Below are 25,764 nucleotides of genomic sequence, written 5' to 3' on the forward strand. Positions count from 1 at the left end.
AATACTGTAGGCAGTTGCAACACAATGGTAAGTATTTATGTTATCTAAACATAGGAAAGGGACAAGAAAAATACGCTATTAAGAATTTTTAAAAGGTACACCTGTATAGGGCAGTTAACTATGAATGGAACTTGCAGGACTGGAAGTTGCTCTGAGGAGTCAGTGAGTGGTGAGTGAATGTGAAGGCCTAGGACATGACTATACACTTAGGCCACACTAAACTTATTTTTAAAACTTTTTTTTTCAGGAATACAGCTTTTTAATTTTTTTAAAGTTTTTTTTTTTACTCTTTCATAATAATACTTAGCTTAAAAGATACATTGTACAGCTGTACAAAGAATAATTTTCTTTATATCCTTATTTAAGCTCTTTTCTGTGTTTAATTTTTTTTTTTTTTTTAACTTTTAAACTTGTTAAAAACCTAGACACAAACACACACACACAAGCCAAGGCCTACACGGGTCAGAATCATCAGTATCACTGTCTTCCACCTCCACATCTTGTCCCACTGGAAGATAACACGCGTGGAGCTTTCATCTCCTATGATAACAGTGACTTCTGGATATCTCCCGAAGGACCTGCCTTAGGCTGTTTTACAGTTAACTGTTGTTGGTGGTGGTTTTTCTTTGGTTTTTTTTTTGTAGAAGCAATACACTCTAAATAATGACAAAAGGCATAGTAAATACATAAACCAGTAACATAGTTATTCTGAACCATTATGTACTACTGTACATAATTACTACTGTACATAATGTATGTGCTAGACTTTTTTTTTTTTTTTTTTAAAGACAGAGTCTCGCTCTGTTGCCCAGGCTGGAGTGCAGTGGCGCGATCTCAGCTCACTGCAACCTCCACCTTCCGGGTTCAAGCAGTTCTCCTGCCTCAGCCTCCTGAATAGCTGGGATTACAGGCACCTGCCACCACACCTGGCTAGTGTGTGTGTGTGTGTATGTGTATGTGTGTGTTTAGTAGAGAGAGGGTTTCACCATTTTGGCCAGGCTGGTCTCAAGCTCTTGACCTCAGGTGATTTGCCCACCTTGGCCTCCCTAGACTTTTTATATGACTGGCAGCACAGTAGGTTTGTTACCACCAGCATCACCACAAACACATGAGTAATGTGTTATACTACGACATTGCAACAGCTGTGTCACCAGACGATAGGAATTTTTCAATTCCGTTATAATCTTACAGGACCACTGTCATATATGAAGTCATTTGCTGACTAAAATGTCATTATTTAGCTTTAATTATTCAGATAACCCAGAATGCACCAATATATGTTCTATACATTATCATCAGAGTTAAAACAAAAATACATATAAATTCATGGACACCTGAAGATTTCTTCGTTTTATAAATATTGAACAAGAGCAGTGGTTCTCATAGAGAGGTGCAAGAACCAGCAGCATCAACATCTCCCAGTAATTGTTAGAAATGCAAATTCTGGCCGGGCATGGTGACTCACACCCATAATCCCAGCACTTTAGGAGGCTGAAGCAGGCGGATCACTTGAGGTCAGGAGTTCGAGACCAGCCTGGCCAACATGGTGAAACCCCATCTCTACTAAAAATATAAAAAGTAGCTGGGCTTGGTGGCCTGCACCTGTAATTCCAGCTACTCTGGAGGCTGAGGCAGGAGAATCACTTGAATCCGGAAGGTGGAGGTTGCACTGAGCTAAGATGGCGCCACACTGCACTCCAGCCTGGGTGACAGAGTGAGACACCGTCTGACACTAAAAAAAAAAAAAAAAGCAAATTCCCAGTTTCTCCTTGCTTTTTGATACTGAATCAGAAAGTCTGGAGGTGGGCGCCAGGTGTCTAGGCTCTCATAAGCCCTCTAGGTGATTGTGATGCCAACCAAGTGTGAGAACTGCTGCTCCAGTCTTACTGTATCACCTTGATTTTGCAGATGAGGAAACCAAGGCCCAAGAATAGCTGGCTCAAACGCTCAAGATTGGTTTGTGTGTAGCAAAACTAGGTCTCAAACTAGGAACTCTAGACTTCGGTCCAGCTCTGTTTCCAAAACTTGGAACTCTAGACTTCAGTCCAGCTCTGTTTCCAAAACTAGGAACTCTAGACTTCAATCCAGGTCTGTTTCCAAAACTAGGAACTCTAGACTTCAGTCCAGCTCTGTTTCCAAAACTAGGAACTCTAGACTTCAGTCCAGTTCTGTTTCCAGAGCACTGCATTGTCATTTTTTCTCAGTGTTTGGTTATGGTTTCTTTGGTCTGGGTTGGGTTTTAAGGGGGTCTAGCTAAAGTTTTGGCTAAAGTTTTGCCTTTTGCTCATTTTAGTGCCAGAACCTACTAAGACCTGTTCAAGCCAGCCCCAACCTGCCGGTACCAGTACCAGTACTTCCACCAGCACTATCTCCAGCAGCAACAATGGCAAACGTTCATGTGCCGGTGGCCAGCAGCCAGCTGCATCCCGTTACCTGCCTCGTGAGGTGCCTCCACGCTTCCGCCAGCAAGAACAGAAGCAGCTATTAAAGAGAGGCCAGCCATTGCCTACGGGGACTCTAACCAGTGTGAGCCCAACCCAGGGTGCTGGGCCTGCAGGGGTAAGCCCACCTCCCCTACCTGGAGCCGGAACACAGCATCATCCCAGTAAGCTCCAACCAGGTAAAAACCACATGAGACATTGTTTTGATCTGAAAACTGTTTGCTATTTTCAGCTTTGCTGCTGAGCAATAGAAATGACATATTTTGGTCCATACTCACTACATACACAGAGACAGACAAATTCATTTCATTTCAAGTGGGTTTTAAAATTTAATTGTGTTTTCCCTCTGTTTATTTACATTATTGCTCATGAGTTTGCAGATGGCATGAGCTACTTCAGCTGAGCTTATTTTTCATCAGAAACTAAAGGTCTGTACATTAGTTCATACGAACCATCAAGGCAGATACTTTAGAACCCAGCAGTGAAAACTTTTCAGTAAAACCCTTTTCTCTCAATTTCCTAGTCTGTCTTATGAGTGCACACAAGCATTTTTTGCAGGGACCGATCCTTCCACTAAGTGTTTCTAACTGTAACTTAGTCACACACATTGAGCCAAGCCTATCTGATATCTCCTCATCCTAAGCCCCGCTTCTTGTTGCTTCCTTGCCTGTAACTAGTTGTTAGCTTTGTTTTGGCTCCTAAGAAAAATCACCACTTGTTTATTTGCTTTCCAGCCGCCAAAATGTAGAAGTCTCTCATTTCCTGTCAGCTTCTTTTCCAATCTCCTTGACTTGAATTTGTACTTTTGAAAAATTCATGTACTGTAGTTTTAAGGAATTTTTGGACGAGAACAAAGTATTTGTGGTCAACTGCCATGTTCTCTGTTAGATTCTTCAATTTTTCAGTTTCAAATAACAACTAATAATTGGTGCTGTTTCTAGAATGGAAACTTACCTGCTCATGGTTGTGAAATTAAGGTCTGTAATTAGATATGCAAGGAGGCTTCTTAGATTGGAATTTAAAAGAAACATGTCACAAGTCATATTCTTGTTTTCTTTCATGTGCTGCTTTTTAATATGGGGACTAATTCTAACATGACCTAAAAGTATTTATAGCAATGTTTTTTAGAACTGTGACTTTGGAGTATAGTCAGAACTAATATTTTTAGACAACTTTACCAAGTCTCTTCAAATAGCCTTGACTTTCATCTGCTAACCACTTTGTAGAAGGGATGTAGGTCAATGATTGTCACCAAAAAGCAAGGCAGAAAAGATAAAATATATTCACTGACCAAGAATATAGTCTCATCTATTTAGTTGCCAACCGTTTACAATCAAACGTGCTACTTTCCCAATATGGTCCTTGGGAAAATCTTAACAGAGAAAAGGATTCTGTAGTTAGACCTAAATAGCTTGATGTGTTAATTTAAGGGGCTTATTTTGAAAAACTGAATAAGAAATGTAACAGCCCTGCCTGTTCTGGTTGTGATGTGATTGGTTGACAGTATTGCGTCAGTGTTCTCATCAAATGCTGCTGGTGCAGAATGTTACTGGTATCTTCTTAGGTAAGTAGAAAATAAGCAATTAAGTCAGTAAAATCTTGCTATGATAATATTCTTTCATTAAATATTTGTCTCTGTAAATATGATAACATTATCCAAGGAAATATTCCTAGTTCATAGTTCTTCTAAAATATATATTGTAGGCTGGGCACGGTGGCTCATGCCTGTAATCCCAGCACTTTGGGAAGCCAAGATGGGCGGATCACCTGAGGTCGAGAGTTTGTGACCAGCCTGACCAACATGAAGAAACCCAGTCTGTACTAAAAATACCAAATTAGCTGGGCATGTTGGTGCATGCCTGTAATCCCACCTGCTCGGGAGGCTGAGGCAGGAGAATTGCTTGAACCTGGGAGGTGGAGGTTGCAGCGAGCAGAGATCGCGCCGTTGCACTCCAGCCTGGGCGACAAGAGCAAAACTCCATTTCAAAAAAGGTGTGTGTGTGTATATAAAGATATATATTTTTTATATACTATATATCTATATATACTATATATGTATATATAGTATAAAATATATTTTATATACTATATATATATACTATACATGTATATTTATATACAATATATAGAAGAACATAAATCATTTTATGGATTAAAAACATCTCAAAAAATTGATCAATCTATGTAGTGAGCACAAAATAAGAAATTCATTATTGACTCCCAAATAAAAATCTTCATTTTATACCAATTTCATCTCTTCCTTAACAGTCTCTGGTATCAGAGCCAGATGCATCTTTCTAACTCATCACCTTCATTGATGAGGGGCCCCCTCACAAACCTGCCCTGGTCACCTAGTTACTAATGTACTCTACATTTTTCTGTCTGGCTGTGAAGGCCCTTCATAGCTGAGTCTCCCCATCATTTTTCCCTTCTACTTTCTATGGCCTATTTTCTCTTTTTTTCCTTTTTTTTTCTTTTTTTTTTTTTTTTTTTGAGACTGAGTTTCTCTCTTGTTGCCCAGGCAGCAAGACACAGTCTTGGCTCACCACAACCTCTGCCTCCCGGGTTCAAGTGATTCTCCTGCCTGCCTCAGCCTCCTGAGTAGCTAGGATCACAGGCAACCGCCACCATGCATGACTAATTTTGTGTTTTTAGTAGAGAAGGGGTTTCACCATGTTGGTCAGGATAGTCTCAAACTCCTACCTCAGGTGATCCACCTGCCTCAGCCTCCAAAAGTGCTGGGATTCCAGGCATGAGCCACCGTGCCTGGTCTCCATGGCCTACTTTCTATTATGATTGGGATTGCTTTCTTACTGTCTCACAAGTGTGCCATGCTCACTGTCAAGTCCCCTCCCCCTATGCACACGTGCTTAATTGCCCCTCCCACCCCTGCTTTCCTTCCAGTTCATTGTCACCCCGCACCCATGAGGCTTCCCCAAGCAGCTCTGTCTCCATTCTGTTCTTACAGATGTAATATGCCCAGTTTGTGACACACACCTTTGCACTTACTGTATACTATATATCCTATATTTTTTGCTGATTAGGTCATAAAAGTCTTGCCTTTCAACTAAGTTGGAAATATCCTATGAAGACAATGTTTGAGGTCGGGCGTGGTGGCTAACGCCTGTAATGCCAGCACTTTGAAGTCCTGGGCGGGTAAATTGCTTGAGCTCAGGAGTTCGAGGCCAGCCTGGGTAACATAGCAAAACCCCACTTCTACAAAAAGTACAAAAATTAGCCAGACGTGGTGACACGTGCCTGTGGTCCCAGCTACTCAAGAGGCTGAGGTGGGACAGTCGCTTGAGCCTGGGAGTTGGGGGTTGCAGTGAGCCAAGATCGAGTCTGCAGCCTGGGCAACAGGAAAAAATAAATAATGTCTCTGAGCTTTCCATGATTAAGCAGAATGGGAAAATCTCTGAACCATAGGTGAGGACTTGGAAACTAGAACTCACTATGCCACCAACTAGTACTTCCCTTTCTCATCTAGAATGAGAGGTTTGAACCTCTCAGGACCTCTAATCTCTAAGGTCCCTGCCCTTAAATTTCTGATTCGGACACTATTCCAATGACTGTGTTTGATTTTGTCAGTGGAAGGCCTTTCTGGAACACCATCCCATGTTGTTGTGGTGTTGGCACAGGGATTGTAGGTGAGCATCAGTGTGCATGGAGGCAGTGTGGCAAAGTGCTCAAGAGACAGGCCCAGTCCACTTTCCAGACCCACCACCTCCTGTGTGACCTTGACTAAATCACGTTCACTCCCTGCACTTTCGACTCATCTTTGAAATGAAGAGATTCCTAATTTTAAAGATGAGGTATTTATTTCATATTCAGCACAAGGCCTTGCTTATAATAAGTGTTGAGTAATGCAGGTGATAGTTGTTAATGTGAGACTTTGAAATATACAACAAATATGTACCCATCTTTGAAACACCATTGTGAAGCAGAGTGTTTACAAATCCCAGTTACCTGACAGGCTGAGGGAGAAAGATCGCTTGAGCCTAGGAGTTTAAGACCAGCATGGACAACATAGCAAGACCTGTTTCAAAAAAATACTCAAATTTTTTAACTGACTAAATTCGAAAACAGTGCAGTAAAGCTTTCTCATCACTCTGTGATTTGTGTATATTTTGAAATTTCACTTGTCTGTCCTAGAGTTCTCTTTTTCATATTATAGTTGTTTAATGAATTCATATCCAGGTGAAATTGTATTAGTGTATTCCTGAGGAGTAACCAGATTTCTGGTTGCAGTGAAAGTATTTTTAGATACAGTTTGAAATAAAAGCTCTGAAAATTTTCTTAAAAGTAATACATATATTTTCATTGTACTTGTATCTGTCACTTTAATGCAGAAGTGACTCCTACAGTCACTTCTACATTAAAACAAAAAATAGAGTTTTTTTCATGATTACATTGCTCTAACTTGTAAGGTTAAATTAAAAAGAAGTACAGAAGTACAAATGCTGGGTCAGTAGAACTAAGGCTGAATTAACCAAGCAGGGGGCGGGTGAGGAATCCTTAGGAATTTAACAGCACACCATTTCTAATGAAAAGCAAAGTGAAACTGGGAGTTCTTTCAGCCTAGCACATGGATTTCTGTGTTTTTCCCAGGTGTGTTAGTATGTAAACTCTTTGTGTCCTCCCCCCAAGTTTTAGTGTGTTTAGCAAAAACTAAAGAAGGTGAAGTATTCGTGGAAGGAATCGATGGATTTCAAGTCACCTTTGTCATAGCTTTAAAAAGTTGCACAGTGAAGATTTGTGGGCATCCTTGTTTCCCCGTAACTGAGTATTTGACCAGTTGCCTGTGCTGCTTTCCCGTGGAAGTAAATGTTATAGTCCTGTACTGTACTAATGGAAAACTTAATGTAATGTCCATTGCAATAAACAAAGAGGATTTATGGATAAAATTAAGCAATAGAGGAGCAGAAATGGGAACGTTTTTAAAGAGTTGAAAATGGAATTTGTAGCGTTTTTAGCTGTGTAAGTATAGATAAAATTTATATACTGTTACAGTACAAGGCAACTGGTGAAATTAGAAAAGAGACTTACATAGGCCAGGTGCGGTGGCTCACGCCTGTAGTCCCTGCACTTTGAGAGGCCGAGGCGGGTAGATCACCTGAGGTCAGAAGTTTAAGACCAGCCTGGCCAACATAGCGAAACCCCATCTCTACTAAAAATACAAAAATTAGCTGGGTGTGGTGGCAGGCACCTGTAACCCCAGCTACTCGGGAGGCTGAGGCAAGAGAATCACTTGAATCTGGGAGGCAGAGGTTGCAGTGAGCTGAGATCATGCCACTGTACTCCAGCCTGGGCGACAGAGCAAGATTCCATAAAATAAAAAAAAAAAAAGAAAAGAGACTTAATCTGACATTTATTTCATTGTTCTTTTTCTTTATATAGCATATGCTTCCTAACAGGATGTAAATCAGTAGATTCATCTGGCTCTTGCAACATTTTGTCGTAATTCACCTTTTGATTTACATTAATCTGCAAGCTTGTTTCTATAGAAAATTGCAACCACACGTTGTGCCATTTCCTAGACAAACTAGTGTACTAGCTTCACAGTCTTTCACTCCTTTTCCTTTTCTTCCTATCTGAGAATGTTCAGGTAGCAGTGCCACACTTGGCTTGCACAGCTCTGAGGAGGAGGAAGATGCTAGCCTTTCAGAACTGTGGTTTTGTCATGTGTGTCATCTTTTGTTCATTGAGCAGAACATTTGTTGAATGCCTACCAAACATCACATACCTGGCACTAGGGATGCACAATTCATGAGCGAAGTGTTTTGGAATAACCAATAAGTAAGTCAGCCACTTCCACGTGTTGTAACAGAGATAAGGATAGAGTGCCACATGGAAAGGGCAACTAACCCAAACTACGGATAGGGGACTGCAAGGAAGCCTTTCGATGGAGGTGATACGAGCGGAGTTTCAAGTTAGCTGTGCTGGGCAAAGAAAGTGAAAGGGCATTGCAGGTGGAGTGACCTGCATGCACGAAAAGCGCAGACCCGCAATTGTAAAGCCTCTCAGTAACCGCTGCAGGCTCATTGTGGCAGGGGGGCAGCGGGAAGATCTAAGGCTTGAAAAGTAGGCTGTTGGTATTACTAAGTAGTAGTAATAAACCAGCATAAAAGCTTCTTTTGGTAATAGAGCCAAATTAAATTCAGATTTAAAGCTCTTCCAACAAGTTGCTTTTGGAACTTGATAGACTAATTCTGAAGTTCATTTAGAAGAGCGAATGTACGTGAATAGAAGGGCCAAAAAACTGAAAAAGCATAATGAGCTATCACTGGGAGCTGTGATCCTAGAATAATTTTAACAGTGTGTTTCTAGGGCAGGAGTAAACACAGATCCAGGAACTACGATGTAAAGAGAGCAGGGGGAAAAGCAGATGTATACACGGAGAGTTGCAGATCACTGAGAAAATAGTGATTCAGATCAATATTGAGTGCTGGAAAGCCATATGCAAGACAAATATAAGAACTACAGAAAGATGACCTAAGAGTGTTTTGTAAATATTGGGATAAAATGTTAATCATAAGCCATGAAAAGAAAGACTGACAGATTTGAGGGTATACAAATTTAAAATTTTTTACACGAATATGAATAAAATCTGAGAGGACATGTTTACAGTGTAAGTAGCAAAAGGCAAATATCTCAAAAATACCGAGCGTTCCTACAAATCAAAAGAAAAACAGTCCAATAGAAGAATGGGCAAAGAATGTGAACAGGCAGATCATAGAACTTCCACAAATGGGTCCTAAGTATGTTGAAAGTGTTCCCTCGTGGCCGGGCGCGGCGGCTCACGCCTGTAATCCCAGCACTTTAGGAGGTTGAGGTGGGTCGATCACAAGGTCAGGAGATCGAGACCATCCTGGCTAACACGGTGAAACTCCATCTCTACTAAAAATACAAAAAATTAGCCGGGCGAGGTGGCGGGCGCCTGTAGTCCCAGATACTCGGGAGTCTGAGGCAGGAGAATGGTGTGAACCTGGGAGGCAGAGCTTGCAGCAAGCCGAGATCACGCCACTGCACTCCGGCCTGGGCGACAGAACAAGACTCCGTCTCAAGAAAATAAAAATAAAAATAGTATTTCCTTGTAATCAGGGAAAAGATAAATGGAAACAGCATTGATAGACCACTTTCACTTACCAAATTGTCAAAACTTTAAATCTTGTTAATATCCCTCTATTACAATAACACAGTACTATGAATTGAGTGCTTAACATTTGCAAGATCCAATTGCTTTACACATATTAACTCATTTAATCTTCTCAAGACCCTGTAACCACCACAGACGATCAGCAAGAGTGTGGGAAAAGGCGACACTGTTGTGCTGTTGGTCGGAATGTAAGTAGGCATTTGGCAGGATTTATCAAAATGTTGGGTAATATGACCTAGCTGCTCAGATACAGGAATACATCCTGCAGAGACCTATAGCACAGCTCTTTACTGACGACTGAATGCTCTGTGGTTGTTCTCTGCCCAGTGGCATGAATTAACGACAGGCAAGTTGGAACGTGTCAAGACGCAGTAGGGACAAAAACAGAGTTGACTGTATTTTTTACAGAACAGGCAACAGGTGTAGATAGCAGTAGTCTTCCAGTGACCAGCAATCTCACTGTATCCTGTGACGATAAAGAGCAGCCCATGTTTGAGAACCAGGTGAACTTTTGCTAGGCTGCAGGTCCCCACAGAACAACAATTTCAAATCTTGCCCCCTGACTCCCTACCTCTTATCAGGTCAGCCATCCCTTCTGTTCTTGGTGTCAACTTCTTGCTGTCACCCACGTTGGCCCGGGCGTTGGGCAGAAGCGTCATTGGTTTTGTACCATTATTGATGTTAACAGGTATCCCATTTTAGAAGGTAACCAAGACTTCTAATACTTGCATGCAAAAATAAGTCCTAGATGCTTTTAATATTTGATAAAGCTGATGTTGAAGTGAAATTCAGTCAAGTGAAACCAATTTTGTAATGAGCTAACGATTCTTTTTTTTTTTTTTTTTTTTTTTTGAGACGGAGTCTCACTCTGTCGCCCAGGCTGGAGTGCAGTGGCCGGATCTCAGCTCACTGCAAGCTCCGCCTCCTGGGTTTACGCGCCATTCTCCTGCCTCAGCCTCCGGAGTAGCTGGGACTACAGGCGCCTGCCACCTCGCCCGGCTAGTTCTTTGAATTTTTTTAGTAGAGACGGAGTTTCACCGTGTTAGCCAAGATGGTCTCGATCTCCTGACCTCGTGATCCGCCCGTCTGGGCCTCCCAAACTGCTGGGATTACAGGCTTGAGCCACCGCGCCCGGCCTGAGCTAACAATTCTAAACGGAGCTTTCTACCATCCAGCTGACCCTCCTGCCAGTGGTTAATGCTGTGACTCTTCTCAGGCAGCATCCTGTGGCGGCCATTCCTCATGGGAAACACAGGCTTGCACACAAGGGCATCCAGAGCAGACAGGGCAATAAAGGCCTAGAAATGCCCTCTAAGGACTGGGAGAACAACAGAGGGGAGCCTACAACAAGCCCCAGAGGAGGAGAGCCTGTGGGCATTTCAGCTGTCACAGGGCTGGCCTGAGAGCCCCACTGACCCTGGGCAGCCCCAGAGGACAGAGGTGGAACGAGAGTGGCGGAAATACAGGGTGGTGGGCAGGGTTTTCAGGTTTCTGGAAGAACTTTTATTCCTACCCCTTTCACTGGCAGTAGCTGGAAAGAGACAGTCAGTTATTGCCAATGGTCGAAGGGCTTCTGTGAGGCAGACAGGCCAGGGTGCCTCCCAGCCCTGATTCCAGGTTCTCTTTAGATAAAGACTATTACCAGCAAATGAAACATTGGCCTTCTCATAAAATAATATAGGGAAAAGTAGATTTGTAAATTCACATATTGATTTGGATAGGAGTTCATTTAGCCAAATGGCAACAGATCTTAACTGAGAAGATGAGTATTAGTAAGTACAGTGATTTCCAGAGATTCCAAAGAATGCTACCTGATCATATCATGTTCAGTGCAGATTATGTTTCTGCAAGTCTGCAGGATAACTCCACCTTGAAACACTTGAGAGCTTTTATCGTCCAAAAATAATAATAATAACTTCTTGTGCCAAAGGCGGAACAATGTACTGTTTTGGTGGCTGCTTTGTACATTTATAAACAGAGGCTTTGATTAATATATGGCAGTGTTTGCTACTTAGATCTTTTTTAGATAGAGGCAGGAAAGTAATTAAGAAGCTGGACACTTGCCAATTTACATATGGGGCTCATTTAGAATATTACAGCTAGTGTTGGCATGCCAAATGTTTAGGAGTTGTTTAGAAAAAGAGAGAAAGAAGGAGCGGAAAACAAAGGCAGGATGAGAGAGCCGCAGTTTATTCGCCTGCAGCCAATAGGCAAAATGCCGTTATTCTTTTGGCTGACTTTCAAAAACACAGAAGAAAAGTGGCTGTGATGCTAATTGTAACTGGGTCCTGAAGTGAAAATGTTTGTGACAATTGAAAGAATTTAAAGAGGAAGGAAGATCGGTTTAGTGTCAGCTGCAATTAGATAATCAAAGCTGTAAAATCCCATCCGTCCATGCCTCCACCCCTAGTTGAAGGGGATGATTCGGGTGCCTCCTGGAGTAGAAAGGGCATTGCCCAGCCCTGCCCGGCTTGCGGCCGCGGGCGCCCGCGGGTGGCCCGGACGCAGGCTGGCCCCGGGAGCTTCCTGGCAGCTCCCTGGCAGCTCTACAGGAGGCGGCTCTCGCTGTACCCAGCCGACATGTTGTAGCGAGAGGCCAGGCGAGCCTAGATGCAGGAGTAGAGGCAGCTGTGCACGCGAGGTGGCGTCTCCTAGGAGGGTTGGGCGGCACCGTCTGCAGGTATTTCCTCACCCGTCAGCCCCTCGTAGAGCAGAAGAAACGGAACAAACACGGAACACATAGTGGCTGCTTCTCACCAGTCCGTTTGTGACATAACATTCCAGCGTGTGAGTGGTAGCTCCGCGTCCCTAAGCTCTTGGCTGCAATTCAGATTGGATAAAATGGCGTCTTGGAAAAGCGCTGCTTGCTAAATATCTGCCTCACTGAGCAGAGACTTACCCATGGCTTTCCCTACTGTGGTTTCTCTCTGCCGGGCTGGCACGGGCAGGCCCTCCCAAATTAGGAAGCAAGCCTCCTTTGCCCCCGGTTTCCTTCTTTACTTAATAGATTCTTAACCTTGAAGAAGGAATCTCATTTTACTGCCGTTTTGAAGAAAAACACAAGGCAACAAACTTATTCTTTTGGACACTTTTTGTGTTTCCAATAAATCTTGTCCTGTGTTCTGCGTTTTGTAATGCCTTGTATTTATAGCAGTTGACAGATGAAATGTTTGGGAGTCTGTCCAGCAATGGAATTTTGAATTCAAAGTACTTTCTCCCTGAGATATTTACACCCAGTAAATGCAGTAGAGGGGGAGGCATCTTCGGTTTTCAAAAGCTGAAAGCAGTTGTAGCATTTATCCTGCCCCTGAAAACCAAGCAGCGAAGGATTTGTGGTATCAGTAAGCCTTAGTAAACGTATATTGTCAACTGTTGAAAGCATTGGGAACTAGTTTTTATAATCTATAATGTATTATTTCAGCTAAAAGGACTGTGATGATAAAGAATGAACGCGTGTACTGTTTGTCAGCGTTAGCACCAGTTAAGCGTTCTGCACGCCTCTGAGTAAATTTTGTCCACGCTTTCCTATCTGATTAAATCTCATACCTCATTAAAATTTTGCTTACCATAGCTTTTGGAAGCTCTTCATTAAATACTTTTCCAGGAAAATTTTATCTTTTTATGCTAACATTTTGGAATTTAAAGACAAAGGAAAGCTTTTCTCTTTCAACCATGCTATTATGTAATCCTTTTTAATTTAATCACTTAAGACAGTTATGTTGCTTAGATTTTTATAGACACCTATTTATAGACTGTGTAAACCACTTAACAGCTGAAGAAAAGAGAATTTAACGTTATACATGAACTTCATTTCTTTTTTCTTTTTAAGGCTTTTTTAGGGGAAGAATTATTTGATAATAGAATGATGTGGTGGGAAGAGCACTAGATTGTATTCTGAAAACCCAGATTTCAGTTTATTCCTTACTGCTTACTAGTTACAAACCCTAGCCACTCGGCCTCTCTGAGCCTGTTTCTTCATCTATAAAACTGACATTGTAAGGTTCAGTTAAGCCGATGAGTATGGAAATACTTCAAACTCTGGAATGGTATAAAGTATATGATGTCTTATGAATACGAGGACTTTCATTTATAAACTCTCTTCAGTCTTGCTGTGTGTCAGGTGTATGGATTTTAGCCTTGGAAAGCTCCTGTGCTGAACAGGAGAGTCTAGAATAGCTGTAAGAGAATTCAATCTTGGTTCATTTCAGAGTTTTCACTCATTTCAAAATGGCTGCTCTTAAAAGTCAGTTATTTTACAGATTTTTTTTTTAACGACATTTACTTTTTTAGACTACATTTTCATTTTTGGAATAAATCCTGGTATTCTGATTAAAAATAAGTGGGTAATGGTGGTGATGATGATGGTGCTCTTGGCGATAGTGATAGTGATGATGCAGTTGGTGATGATGGTGGAGATAACGATAATGGTAGTGGTGATCACGGTGGTGCTGGCGGTGATGGTGGTGGTAATGACGGTGTTGTTGGTGATGGTGGTATCAATGATGATGGTGGTGGTGGTGAGGAGGAGGAAGAGGAGACATTCAGAGATTTGATAGAGTAGAACTAAAAGCATATTTTAATTAGTTCAGTATGCAATACAGTCCCCGGTTTGGGAGTTTTGTATTTATAATTTTCAGAGAGATCCCTAAGCCTGCCCTTCAAAAGAGAGCTTATAAGTGGTAGGTACTTTTTTCTTTTTCCATGAACCTGCATTGAATTATCAGTAAAATTAATTTTTGGAGAGCCAGACCATTTGATAAGGTGGAAGAACCAAGAAGTAAGGAACCAGAGAGCAGCAAAAGTATGGAAAAAAGGAAAAAAGAATGGCAGTATGTCTCATAATGGTAGCCAAACACCATGGAATGTCAGCAGCTACAGCCTGAAACTTCAGTGGGCTGGGCTGGCTGGGCACACTCCCTGCTCCTCTTCTGTGACAGAAGATGTACCAGGCCACAGCGTGGCCGCGAGGCTGCAGCCTATCCCAAGAAGCGCAAGGAGGCCATAGAGGTGGGAGAAAAGAGATAGTTGATTCACTGGTTCCTCTTTAAGTAAAATAGCATTGTTCCAAGTTGACTTCTATAGTAAAACTTCTATTTTTTATAATTGTTTTTATTTTTCTGGGTACGTAGAAGGTATATATATTTATGGGTTACATGAGATATTTTGATACAGGCATGCAATGTGTAATAATCACATCAGGATAAATGGGGTATCAGTTATCTCAAGCATTTATCCATTGTGTTACAAATAATCCTATTATGCTCTTTTATATATTTTTTAATGGACAGTGAAATTATTTTTAGCTATAGTCAGCCAGTTATGCTCGTAATTACTAGGTCTTATTTATTCTTTCTAATTATTTTTTGTACCCATTAACCATCTCCACTTCTTCCTAACCCTCACTCTCCCACTGCCTTTCCTAGCCTCTGTCTTCGTAAGTTCAGTTATGTTCATTTTTAGCTCCCACAAATAAGTGAAAACATGCAAAGCTTGTCTTCCTCTGCCTAGCTTATTTTAATTAACATAGTGACCTCCAGTTCCATCCATGTTGTTGCAAATGACAGGATCTTATTCTTTTTATGGCTGAACAGTATTCCATTGTGTATATGTGCCATGTTTTCTTTATTCATCTGTTTATGGACACGTAGGTTGCTTCCAAATCTTGGTTGTTGTGAGTAGTGCTGCAGCAGACATCAAAGCTGTCTCTTCAATATACTGATTTCCTTTCTTTTGGGTATATACCTAGGAGTGAGGTAGTGTAACTTATTATCAAACCCTATCTATGTTTTCAACAGAGATTCATAGTCTCGGTTGTAATTTTTTCTAACTAAAAAGGATTTTGAACTGTCAGTTCCTCTTGTACTAACTTTTCTCAATAGATAATCCAGTATTTTTGCAAATAACTTCAGTTAAGTTGGTTGCTAGTCAACATGGCAACCTAAGCTTAATCTTAATTTTACCTTCAAGACTGAAAATGTAAGCATCATTTACTAGCAAACTGCTTTCAAGTATTGATAAGAATTATTTATTCATTCATTCATTCAATGGATGTTTATTTACTGCTTCTTCTCTGTCAGGTACTCTGCTGAACACTGGCAATAAAAATAGGACCAAAATAGGCACCCCTTGCCTTCATGGTGTTTACAGCCTAGAAGGAGAACCAGCCAGTCACATGATGACTCACACTAGAATGTGTGCTCCATGAGAGAAAGAGGCCGTTCATCTTGTTTATGGCTGTGTCCCCAGCACAGTAGCTGCACATAGGAGGCACTCAATAATATTGTTTCAATCGAGTTGGCAAGCTCTGGGCCCATGAGCCACATCTGGCCCACCACCTATTTTTGGAAATAAAGTTTTGTTGGCACACAGCCACACTCATTCTGCTTTTATGCCACAGCAGCAGAATTGAGTAGTTGTGACAGAGACTATATGGCCCACAGAGCCTGAAGCATTTTGGCTCTTAGGCCCTTTACAGAAATGGTTTGCCACCCTGGTTGGTCTAAGTGACTTGAAAGGAAGACTGTTACAATCAATGTATGAGGGAGTCCTAACTATGGAACAAAAATGTCCCAAATTAAATGTCCATGGATTTGAGATAGGAAAAAAGAATAGACATTGAGCCCAGGCAGGGGATGGCACCTTTAACAGCCCTGTCTTTGGGAGGGCAGGACACAGATGGCACCTTGAAGAACTGTCTGGCGCACAGAGCAAGAGAAAGAATGATATGAGCGGCCTCAAAAGAGACCCAACTGTTGGTGACCCACTGGGCATTCATTTGGAAAAGAGCACTGTATGCAGTGTTGGGCACGTTGTTGGGGGGGCGGGGGGCACAAGAGGGGGCGTGGGTAGAGACCTGTTGGAAAGTTATTGACAGTAATCCAGTCAAGACATGAGGGTGCTTGGAATAGGGGCAGTCAGAGGGAAGTTTTGTTTCTTGTTTTGATGGAAAAGGTTCTAGAAATACCCGGTATGTAAACTCAACAGGCATGACTTCATCCTTATGGCATCCTATATGGCCATCCTCATGGCACTTCAGCTGTTAGGGATGGATATTGGCCTTTGTAGAAGTGACTTTGCTTCCTGCCAGTATTGCCCCATTGGTGGTTATTTTGCTGTGGTGTAATTGAGATCTACACCTCAAAGCCTGGGAAGGTCTGAGTAGGAGACGTCATTGTAGTGGAAGTGGTTCCCTCGGAAGACAGATGTGCTTGTTCAAAGCAATCTGGGTGGTACAAGTGCAGCTGATTGGTGACTTCAGCTAGAACTCAGATTGTAGCACTATGCATTTATGGTTTTGTTTGCCCAGGAAACATATATTGTTTGCCTATATGTGGCAAGCATTTTGAATGGAAAACTAAAAATATATTTGCCATGCCCTCAAGGAACTCACCTTCAGAATTTAGACACTTAATTCAGGGATCAGATGGGTTTTTGATCAGACTGCTCTGCCACCTGATTTGTATCACATTTAAGCATAAAAAGTAAAAATTTTAAAAATATTTTTTCAATAGACGAAAGTACACAGAAAATAATATAACTATTCACAATGGAGGTTTAACATAATATCATGCCATATTTGCTTCAGGACTCTCTGTTTTAGAAATGTTACAGGTGTCACCCTCCAACTCCGCTCTGTTTCCCATCCCACCCCCAGAGGGAACCACAATTCAAAAATCATAGTGTTGTGTCATTTTCATCTAGAGTGTGACATTAAAGTGTATTTCTTAATTATTAATGAGGTTGATTATTTTTTCATATGTTAATGGCTTATGAGTTTTCTCTTTTTTAAATTGCCTGTTCCTGTCCTTTTCCCATTTCTGATTGAGTTGTTGGCCTTTTTCTTACTGATTTTTAGGATTCTTTTTTTTCTTTTTTTTTTTTTCTTTTTTTGAGATGGAGTCTCACTGTGTTGCCTAGGCTGGAGTGCAGTGGCTCAATCTCGGCTCACTACAACCTCCACCTCCCGGGTTCAGGTGATTCTCCTACCTCAACCTCCCGAGTAGCTGAAATTACAGGCACGCACCACCACTCCCAGCTAATTTTTGTATAAGTAGAGACGAGGTTTCACCATGTTGGCCAGGCTGGTCTTGAACTCCTGACCTCAGGTGATCCACCCGCCTCAGCCTCCCAGAGTGCTGGGATTACAGGCGAGAGCCCCTGCGCCTGGCTGGGAATTCTTTAATCTGATAACCATACATTATCTGTTGTATCTCCTTCCTGCTGTGGCTTGTTTTTTTAGCTTTCATTATATGATATCTTTTGTTATATAGATGTTTTTAATATTAGCATAGTCAAATTTATCACCTGTTTATGTCTTATATATTTCACGTCTTCTATAAGAAGATACAATGTCCAGGGTCATAAAGATGGTCTCCTGTGTTTCCTTAGTAAGCTTTAAGAAGTTTTGCTTTTCCTAATTAGCTCTTTACTTTATCTAGAATATATTTTTGTATACGATACAAGGGATCTACTTTCATTTCATGTGTCTAGATAGTTGTCCAATAGTATTTATTAGCCACCAGCTTATAATGCTGTCCTTCTTTCAAACCTGTCATGTAACTGAGTGTGAACCTGTCAAATTGGGGGCCGAGCAATCTTCCGAGCAATCCTCCGAGCAATCCTCAAAGCAATCCTCAATTCCTCGAAGTAGACCATTAACAGAGGGCAGATCATTTTACAGTGAGACTGTTGTGGAATGGAACCAATAATACTGTGTATTCAAATGGCAACTCACTATGGGAAAGAATGCATCGGTTGTTAACCCCCTGCTTTCTGGGTGTGGGTTACAGTGAGTGCTGTCCTAGTCAAAAAGCAGCCTGCCGTATGGCACAACCTGTCCCTGAGGGAACCCAAACTGGTGTTAAAATGAAACGTGACAATATTTGCTGGCAACAAGCCATAATCTCTGTGAGTTAACTTGGTCTTATTTTCTGTGTTAAATGAGGAGTGGCTCATTTATCTCTTTAGTCAGTTATTATATTAGATAGTTTTTCGAGTATGTGCGAAACCAAATTGTCATAAACCAGGGTTATAGAGCCAACCCCTAATATTTGGCAGTGAAAAGAACCTAGTCATTTTATAGCAGTTTCAACATTTAAAGTTTTCTGTTGCCTGTCTTCATTTTTCCCTTGTAATTTTCACCTGGAATTACATACCTACTTTGAAATCACCTAGAGCATAATTATAAAATCATTACATTGCTCTTAAATCAAGCAATAAAAATGTCTTTTAGGTTGATACTAGCTTTAGTATGGTCTTTCTAATGATAATGATAATTTTTTACACACTTCCTTTTTTTCCTTTACATCAAACTGTGAAAGAGAATTTATTTGGGAAATTCATGTTTTAACTGTCTATAAGATTTTTCTTGTTAAAATAAATTTGAAGAGAACATAATTAAAAGGTTCTAAAAGGGAAGAAAATATTTTATTGCAATTTATTTGTATATTGTAGTATTTAGAGAAACTCACCAAGGATTTCTAAATCATATATGTGGTTTGTTGTATATTTAGGTTAAATGATTTTTTTAACATTTCTTTTACTTTATTTTTGAGTGATACATACTTTGAATAAAGTCTGCCAAAAAGTTGATTGGAATATAAGTTTGACTGTGATGTTGGAAATACTCAAATAATTATTAAAGTCATAGGAAATAAAATGAAGATCCAAACAAGGGATTCTTTAAAAGGACCCAAAGAGTTAAATACTATAAGAAGATGACATATGTAGTTATTCTAGGGGTCTCCAAAGAAAAGACTCTAAAGAAATAGAAAACAAGGATAGAGGGAACCCTTAGAGATCCAAAAGATAGCACCTGTAGGGCTGAGATTCTTTTTCCTTCTTTTTCTTCTTTTTTCTTTTTTTTAGTGATGTCCTTGAGCTACAGATTTTTTTTTTTTTATGAATGTGCAGGAGACAGTGATAAACCAAATTGCAGATAAGATCAGATAAAGTAGTATACATCTAATTAAACATTTCTAATCGTTAGTATTTTTGATAACGTAAGATAGCATTGTCTCCTTGTCTTTTCTCTCTTTCCTTCTGTCACCACTTCCCCCACCCCAAATATTGGTTCTGTTATGATTCTGCAACGCAATTTACAATTTTTTCCTACTGAAAGCCATGTTTCGCCTCTATATAATACTGTAATCTAATTAGAGATCTTAAAGAGAACAACTACAAGCTTTATTCAAAACTCCACGTGAACTTACTGTCATTGCCAGCATTTCTCAGTCTCTATACTTATAGGAGTTGCAAAGTCATGTATCTTTCAGAGCTGGCTTTACTACAGATGCTTTCAGAGATGCTGATGTGCTAATGTGCATTGTGAATATTCTCCAGGGGGAATAATAGTATGGTGTAGTGGTAAGAATTGATATAATTTTAAAAACATTAATGCTTTTTAAAATAGGATCTATTAAGAAGACAAATAGCTTTTTTCTTTAAGTCATTTTTTAGTGCTTGTCATTCAGATTTGAAGACTTGAAATAAAGAGCTTCCCCAAAGACTAGTTAACAGTTGATTCATTGACAAATGGGTAGAAAATCTAATTTTGAATTTTGTTTCATCTTTTTCAGATCTCAGTCATAGTGGATTGGCAGATCATTATGAAAATTCCCACTGGGGACAGCAGCCTACTTACAGAAGCGAAGCCAACTGCAGCTGGGATAAAGTGATAATAGATAGGACTGACAAGGAGGCGTGGCCTTCCATCACAGGAACAGAGACTGAATCTGCCTCAGAATGTACTACAGACACTGACTCTGCCTCCAACTGTGGCTCAGAGAACAGTAGCATGGCTACAGGGAGTGCCCAGGGCAACTTCACTGGACATACCAAGAAGACAAATGGCAATAATGGCACCAATGGCGCACTCGTCCAAAGCCCTTCTAATCAGAGTGCCCTTGGAGCAGGGGGAGCGAACAGTAATGGAAGTGCGGCCAGAGTGTGGGGTGTAGCCACAGGCTCCAGCTCTGGCCTGGCTCACTGCTCTGTCAGTGGTGGGGATGGAAAAATGGACACTATGATTGGAGATGGGAGAAGTCAGAATTGCTGGGGTGCTTCCAACTCCAATGCTGGCATTAATCTTAACCTTAATCCTAATGCCAACCCAGCTGCCTGGCCTGTACTTGGACATGAAGGAACCGTGGCGACAGGCAACCCTTCCAGTATTTGCAGTCCAGTCAGTGCCATAGGTCAAAACCAGAACGGGAACCCAACAGGCACTTTAGGTGCTTGGGGAAACTTGCTGCCGCAAGAGAGCACAGAACCACAAACGTCCACTTCTCAGAATGTGTCTTTCAGCGCACAACCTCAGAACCTTAACACTGATGGACCAAATAACACTAACCCCATGAACTCTTCACCCAACCCTATCAATGCAATGCAGACAAATGGACTGCCAAACTGGGGCATGGCTGTTGGTATGGGGGCCATCATCCCACCCCACCTGCAAAGCCTTCCTGGTGCTAACGGATCATCAGTTTCTCAAGTCAGTGGGGGCAGTGCTGAAGGAATAAGCAATTCTGTATGGGGACTGTCCCCAGGTAACCCTGCCACAGGAAATAGCAATTCTGGGTTCAGTCAGGGGAATGGAGACACTGTGAACTCAGCATTAAGTGCTAAACAAAACGGATCCAGCAGTGCTGTGCAAAAGGAAGGAAATGGAGGAAATGCTTGGGATTCAGGACCTCCTGCTGGTCCTGGAATACTCGCCTGGGGAAGGGGCAGTGGCAACAATGGCATTGGTAATATCCATTCGGGAGCTTGGGGCCACCCCAGCCGAAGCACCTCTAACGGTGTGAATGGGGAATGGGGAAAGCCCCCAAACCAGCATTCCAATAGTGACATCAATGGGAAAGGATCAACAGGGTGGGAGAGTCCTAGTGTCACCAGCCAGAACCCTACCGTGCAGCCTGGTGGTGAACACATGAACTCCTGGGCCAAAGCGGCATCTTCTGGAACTACAGCAAGTGAAGGAAGTAGTGATGGTTCTGGCAACCACAATGAAGGAAGCACTGGGAGGGAAGGAACAGGAGAAGGCCGAAGGCGAGATAAAGGGGTTATAGACCAAGGGCACATCCAGTTGCCAAGGAATGATCTTGACCCGAGAGTTCTATCTAATACTGGTTGGGGACAGACTCCTGTAAAGCAAAACACTGCCTGGGAATTTGAAGAATCCCCTAGGTCTGAAAGGAAGAATGACAATGGGACAGAGGCCTGGGGTTGTGCAGCTACTCAGCCTTCAAACTCAGGGGGGAAGAACGATGGGTCCATCATGAACAGTACAAATACCTCTTCAGTATCTGGGTGGGTCAATGCGCCACCTGCCGCTGTGCCAGCAAACACAGGTTGGGGAGACAGCAACAACAAAGCGCCAAGTGGCCCGGGGGTTTGGGGGGACTCGATAAGCTCTACTGCTGTTAGTACTGCTGCTGCTGCCAAGAGTGGCCATGCTTGGAGTGGGGCCGCAAATCAGGAGGACAAGTCACCCACCTGGGGTGAGCCTCCAAAGCCCAAATCCCAACACTGGGGAGATGGACAAAGATCAAATCCAGCCTGGAGTGCCGGAGGGGGAGACTGGGCAGATTCATCGTCTGTCCTTGGACACTTGGGGGATGGGAAAAAAAATGGATCTGGATGGGATGCTGACAGTAATAGGTCAGGGTCTGGTTGGAATGACACCACGAGATCTGGGAGCAGTGGCTGGGGCAACAGCACAAATACAAAGGCCAATCCAGGTACAAACTGGGGGGAGACTTTAAAACCTGGCCCCCAACAGAACTGGGCTAGCAAACCCCAAGACAACAATGTGAGTAACTGGGGAGGAGCTGCTTCTGTGAAACAGACAGGAACAGGGTGGATCGGGGGGCCAGTACCAGTCAAACAGAAGGACAGCAGTGAGGCAACTGGCTGGGAAGAACCCTCTCCACCGTCCATTCGCCGCAAAATGGAAATTGATGATGGTACCTCAGCTTGGGGGGACCCAAGCAACTATAACAATAAAACTGTAAACATGTGGGATAGAAACAACCCGGTCATCCAGAGCAGTACCACGACCAATACCACCACCACCACCACTACCACGAGCAACACCACACACAGGGTCGAGACTCCGCCACCGCACCAGGCCAGTACTCAGCTGAATCGATCACCATTGCTCGGTCCAGGTATGAAAGGTATTTCATGTTTCTTTACAAGTTAAAAAAAATATATATTATTCTCATTATATATTCACGAATAGTCTGAGTAGTGTTTTTTTTAATAGCAGATAGCATTAAAATAATTTCAGTTCCCTATCACCCTGCAATATTGTTTCTAAAGATTATCCAGCGAGAGCAAAGCAGGATCCTCTGGTGGTTTTCTATTCAAGAAAAAAATATATTAAGCACACTCAGTAGAACATCAAGCGAATGTTTGGGTGGTGGCAGCGGTGGCCTGGGGTGGAGACGATGAATTTGAAGGCAATGACAGTACATGATTCCAAGATTTTGTAACCATTTGGATACAGGAGCAAAGAAGAAGATAGGATAGACACGGCTGAGAACTTGGGCAAGTGTGCAGATGACTGTGTCAGTTCACTGGCATGCCCATGAGCACAGCAGGAGGCTCAGAGCCCGCTGTGTCCGGTGGGGACAATAAAAGGTCCCAGATGTGGAAGACCAGTTCTCAGCCAGAGGGGCGAGGTCCAGAGCAGAGAGATTTTAAGGTGGCAAAGTGGCGAGCATGTTTCAGAGCTGTTAGAAAGGAACAAGTGGAGATGAGAATGAGTGAAGAGGGAAGAGATCCCTGCATCCAGCAGGACAAGGGCACTTCACCCATCTTGTGAAGCAAGGAGCAGGAAAAAGCGCTGCACAGATGGGCCAGGCTGTCATGGCCAGAGGGCCAAGGCCACCTTCTGGGATTCTTTTCTCTCTGGGAGTGTGGATACCAGCCCAGAGTGGAGGAGGGCTGGCTAGGAGCAGCGGCATGAGTAGAGGGGGAGCGTGCATTAGCCCATGTAGAGGACAGGAACAGAGAACTGACTTGACTGGGGCCCCTGGAGATTTGCTGGGCAATGTCAGGGCCCAGAGATCACCAGTGAATTTATTGGGACCTGCCACGTTCTAGGCTGTGCCCTGGTAGCTGGGTAAACTGCAGGGAGCAAAACAGTCAAAACGCAGCCATGGTGGGGTCTAGATCTAGTGAGGGAGGCAACAGCACATGAATTAAAGTATATACATAGTGTTGGGTGGTGATGGTGCAGGGGAGGAAACAGTAAGCCTGGAAGGTCTGCACGCTGGGGACCAGTGGAGTTGGGGAATCACCGTCTTGTGTAGGGCAGCCTGGGCATTTGGGCACCTTTTTGGTTTTTGTCATAAGCGCTCAACAGGAGACTGTCCTGCTTGCTACATTAATTCAATTAAGACTGCCCTACAGGACCTCCCCTGGCCCACCAGCTGGGCCCTCCAGCCTCCTCGTAGACTGCTTGGTGGTTCACTTGTACCTCAGTGAGGTTGCCACATCAGGAGTCCTTTATGGATCCTCAAGACAGTTTTAGCCTCCACCTAACACATCGATGTCGCTAAACCAGAGGTCAAAAGCCAGCGGTCCATGGGCTGCACCTAGTCCCACAAATATGCGTTTTTGGCCCACATTTTCTCTGTGAATTGGCATTTTTTAATGCAGATGTTTTATATTAAATTCCAGATTTCTGGCTTCATTTGGAAACCTGAAAAGTCTGACACATTGGATTCACATGGCAACAGTCAGTCAGAGCCACTTGCCTGCATAAGGGCCTGTGCGTTCTCTCCATACAATGTTACATTGCCCCCCGACCCCTGATGATTCCCAGCACTGAGGCTTTTGATCAGTAGCCATTGAGCATCATCAAGCTTGTGCTGCTGTTCTTACACTGGGCCTGTTTATGTTAACTGACTGGTTCCTTGGAGTACTTGAATTTGTTATTCCAATTTTTTACTAATATATGACTAATATTTCTAGGCCCTTACATTTTATAAAGTACTTGGGAGGATAAGGAGAAGCAGGAAGAAGGAAAATGAAGGGATTTGAAAAATAAGATTAGGTCGGGCATGGTGGCTCACGCCTGTAATCCCAGTACTTTGGGAGGCCAAGGCAGGCAGATCATCTGAGGTCAGGAGTTTGAGACCAGCCTGACCAACAAGGTGAAACCCCGTCTCTACTAAAAATACAAAATTAACCGGGCATGGTGGTGCATGTCTATAATCCCAGCTTCTCAGGAGGTGGAGGCAGGAGAATTGCTTGAACCCGGGAGGCGGAGGTTACAATGGACTGAGTTGGGGCCATTGCACTCCAATCTGGGCGACAGAGCGAAACTCTGTCTCAAAAAAAAAGAAAAAGAAAAAGATTCTTCCTAAGTAAGGAATAGTCTGGTGGGACAGGCCAGTAACATCAAATTTAATAGAGTTTAATTAGCATTATAGTAAAGGTATGCAGAAAGTGATCTGAGAGCCCCCACCTGTAATGCCAGCTACTTGGGAGGCTGAGGTGGGAGGATGGCTTGAGCCCAGGACTTCAAAGCCTGCCTGAGCAACATAATAAGACCCCATTTCTTTAAACAACAACAAAAAGCTCCAGGAACAGAATTAATGTGGTCATGCATCGCTTCACAATGGTGATACATTCTAAGAAATGTGTCATCAGACAGTTTCAGCATTGTGTTAACATAAAGTATAGTTACATAAACCTGGGTGGCATAGCCTCCTACTCACCTAGGCTGTGTGGTACAGGCATTGCTCCTGGGCTACAAACCTGCCCAGCATATTACTGTACTGAATACTGTCGGCAGTTGTAGCATGATGGTAAGTATTTACATAGCTAAACATGAAAAGGGAACATATGGTATAAAAGATTAAAAATGGTGCACCTGTATAGGGCACTTACCGTGAGTGGAGCTTGCAGGACTGGGAGTGGCTCTGGGCGAGTCAGTGAGTTAGTGGTGAGTGGATGTGAAGGCCTGAGACACTACTGCAGACTACTGTACACTGCTGGAGACTGCTGCGCACTACTGTACACTACTGTATACCACTTCAGACTATTGTACACCACTCTACACCACTGCAGACTACTGTACACTGCTGGAGCTACTGCACACTACTGCAGACTACTGTACACTGCTGTATACCACTTCAGACTACCGTACACTAC

General features: G+C 42.6%; 1 protein-coding gene across 6 annotated transcripts in view; it reads left to right on the forward strand.

Moving 5' to 3' along the window:
* TNRC6C (trinucleotide repeat containing adaptor 6C) overlaps nucleotides 1-25,764 on the forward strand; it is a 153,301-nt gene that overhangs the window by 72,529 nt on the left and 55,008 nt on the right. For all 6 annotated transcript variants that reach the window (XM_023211692.3, XM_031934355.1, XM_023211690.3 and 3 more), the window contains 2 exons: nucleotides 2,294-2,620; nucleotides 20,175-22,775. In XM_023211692.3, the coding sequence (XP_023067460.1) occupies nucleotides 2,294-2,620; nucleotides 20,175-22,775 (2,928 nt within the window). The remainder of the gene's footprint in view (nucleotides 1-2,293; nucleotides 2,621-20,174; nucleotides 22,776-25,764) is intronic.

Source organism: Piliocolobus tephrosceles, chromosome 16 (assembly GCF_002776525.5).
Source record: "Piliocolobus tephrosceles isolate RC106 chromosome 16, ASM277652v3, whole genome shotgun sequence".
In the NCBI taxonomy this organism is placed as follows: Eukaryota; Metazoa; Chordata; class Mammalia; order Primates; family Cercopithecidae; genus Piliocolobus; species Piliocolobus tephrosceles.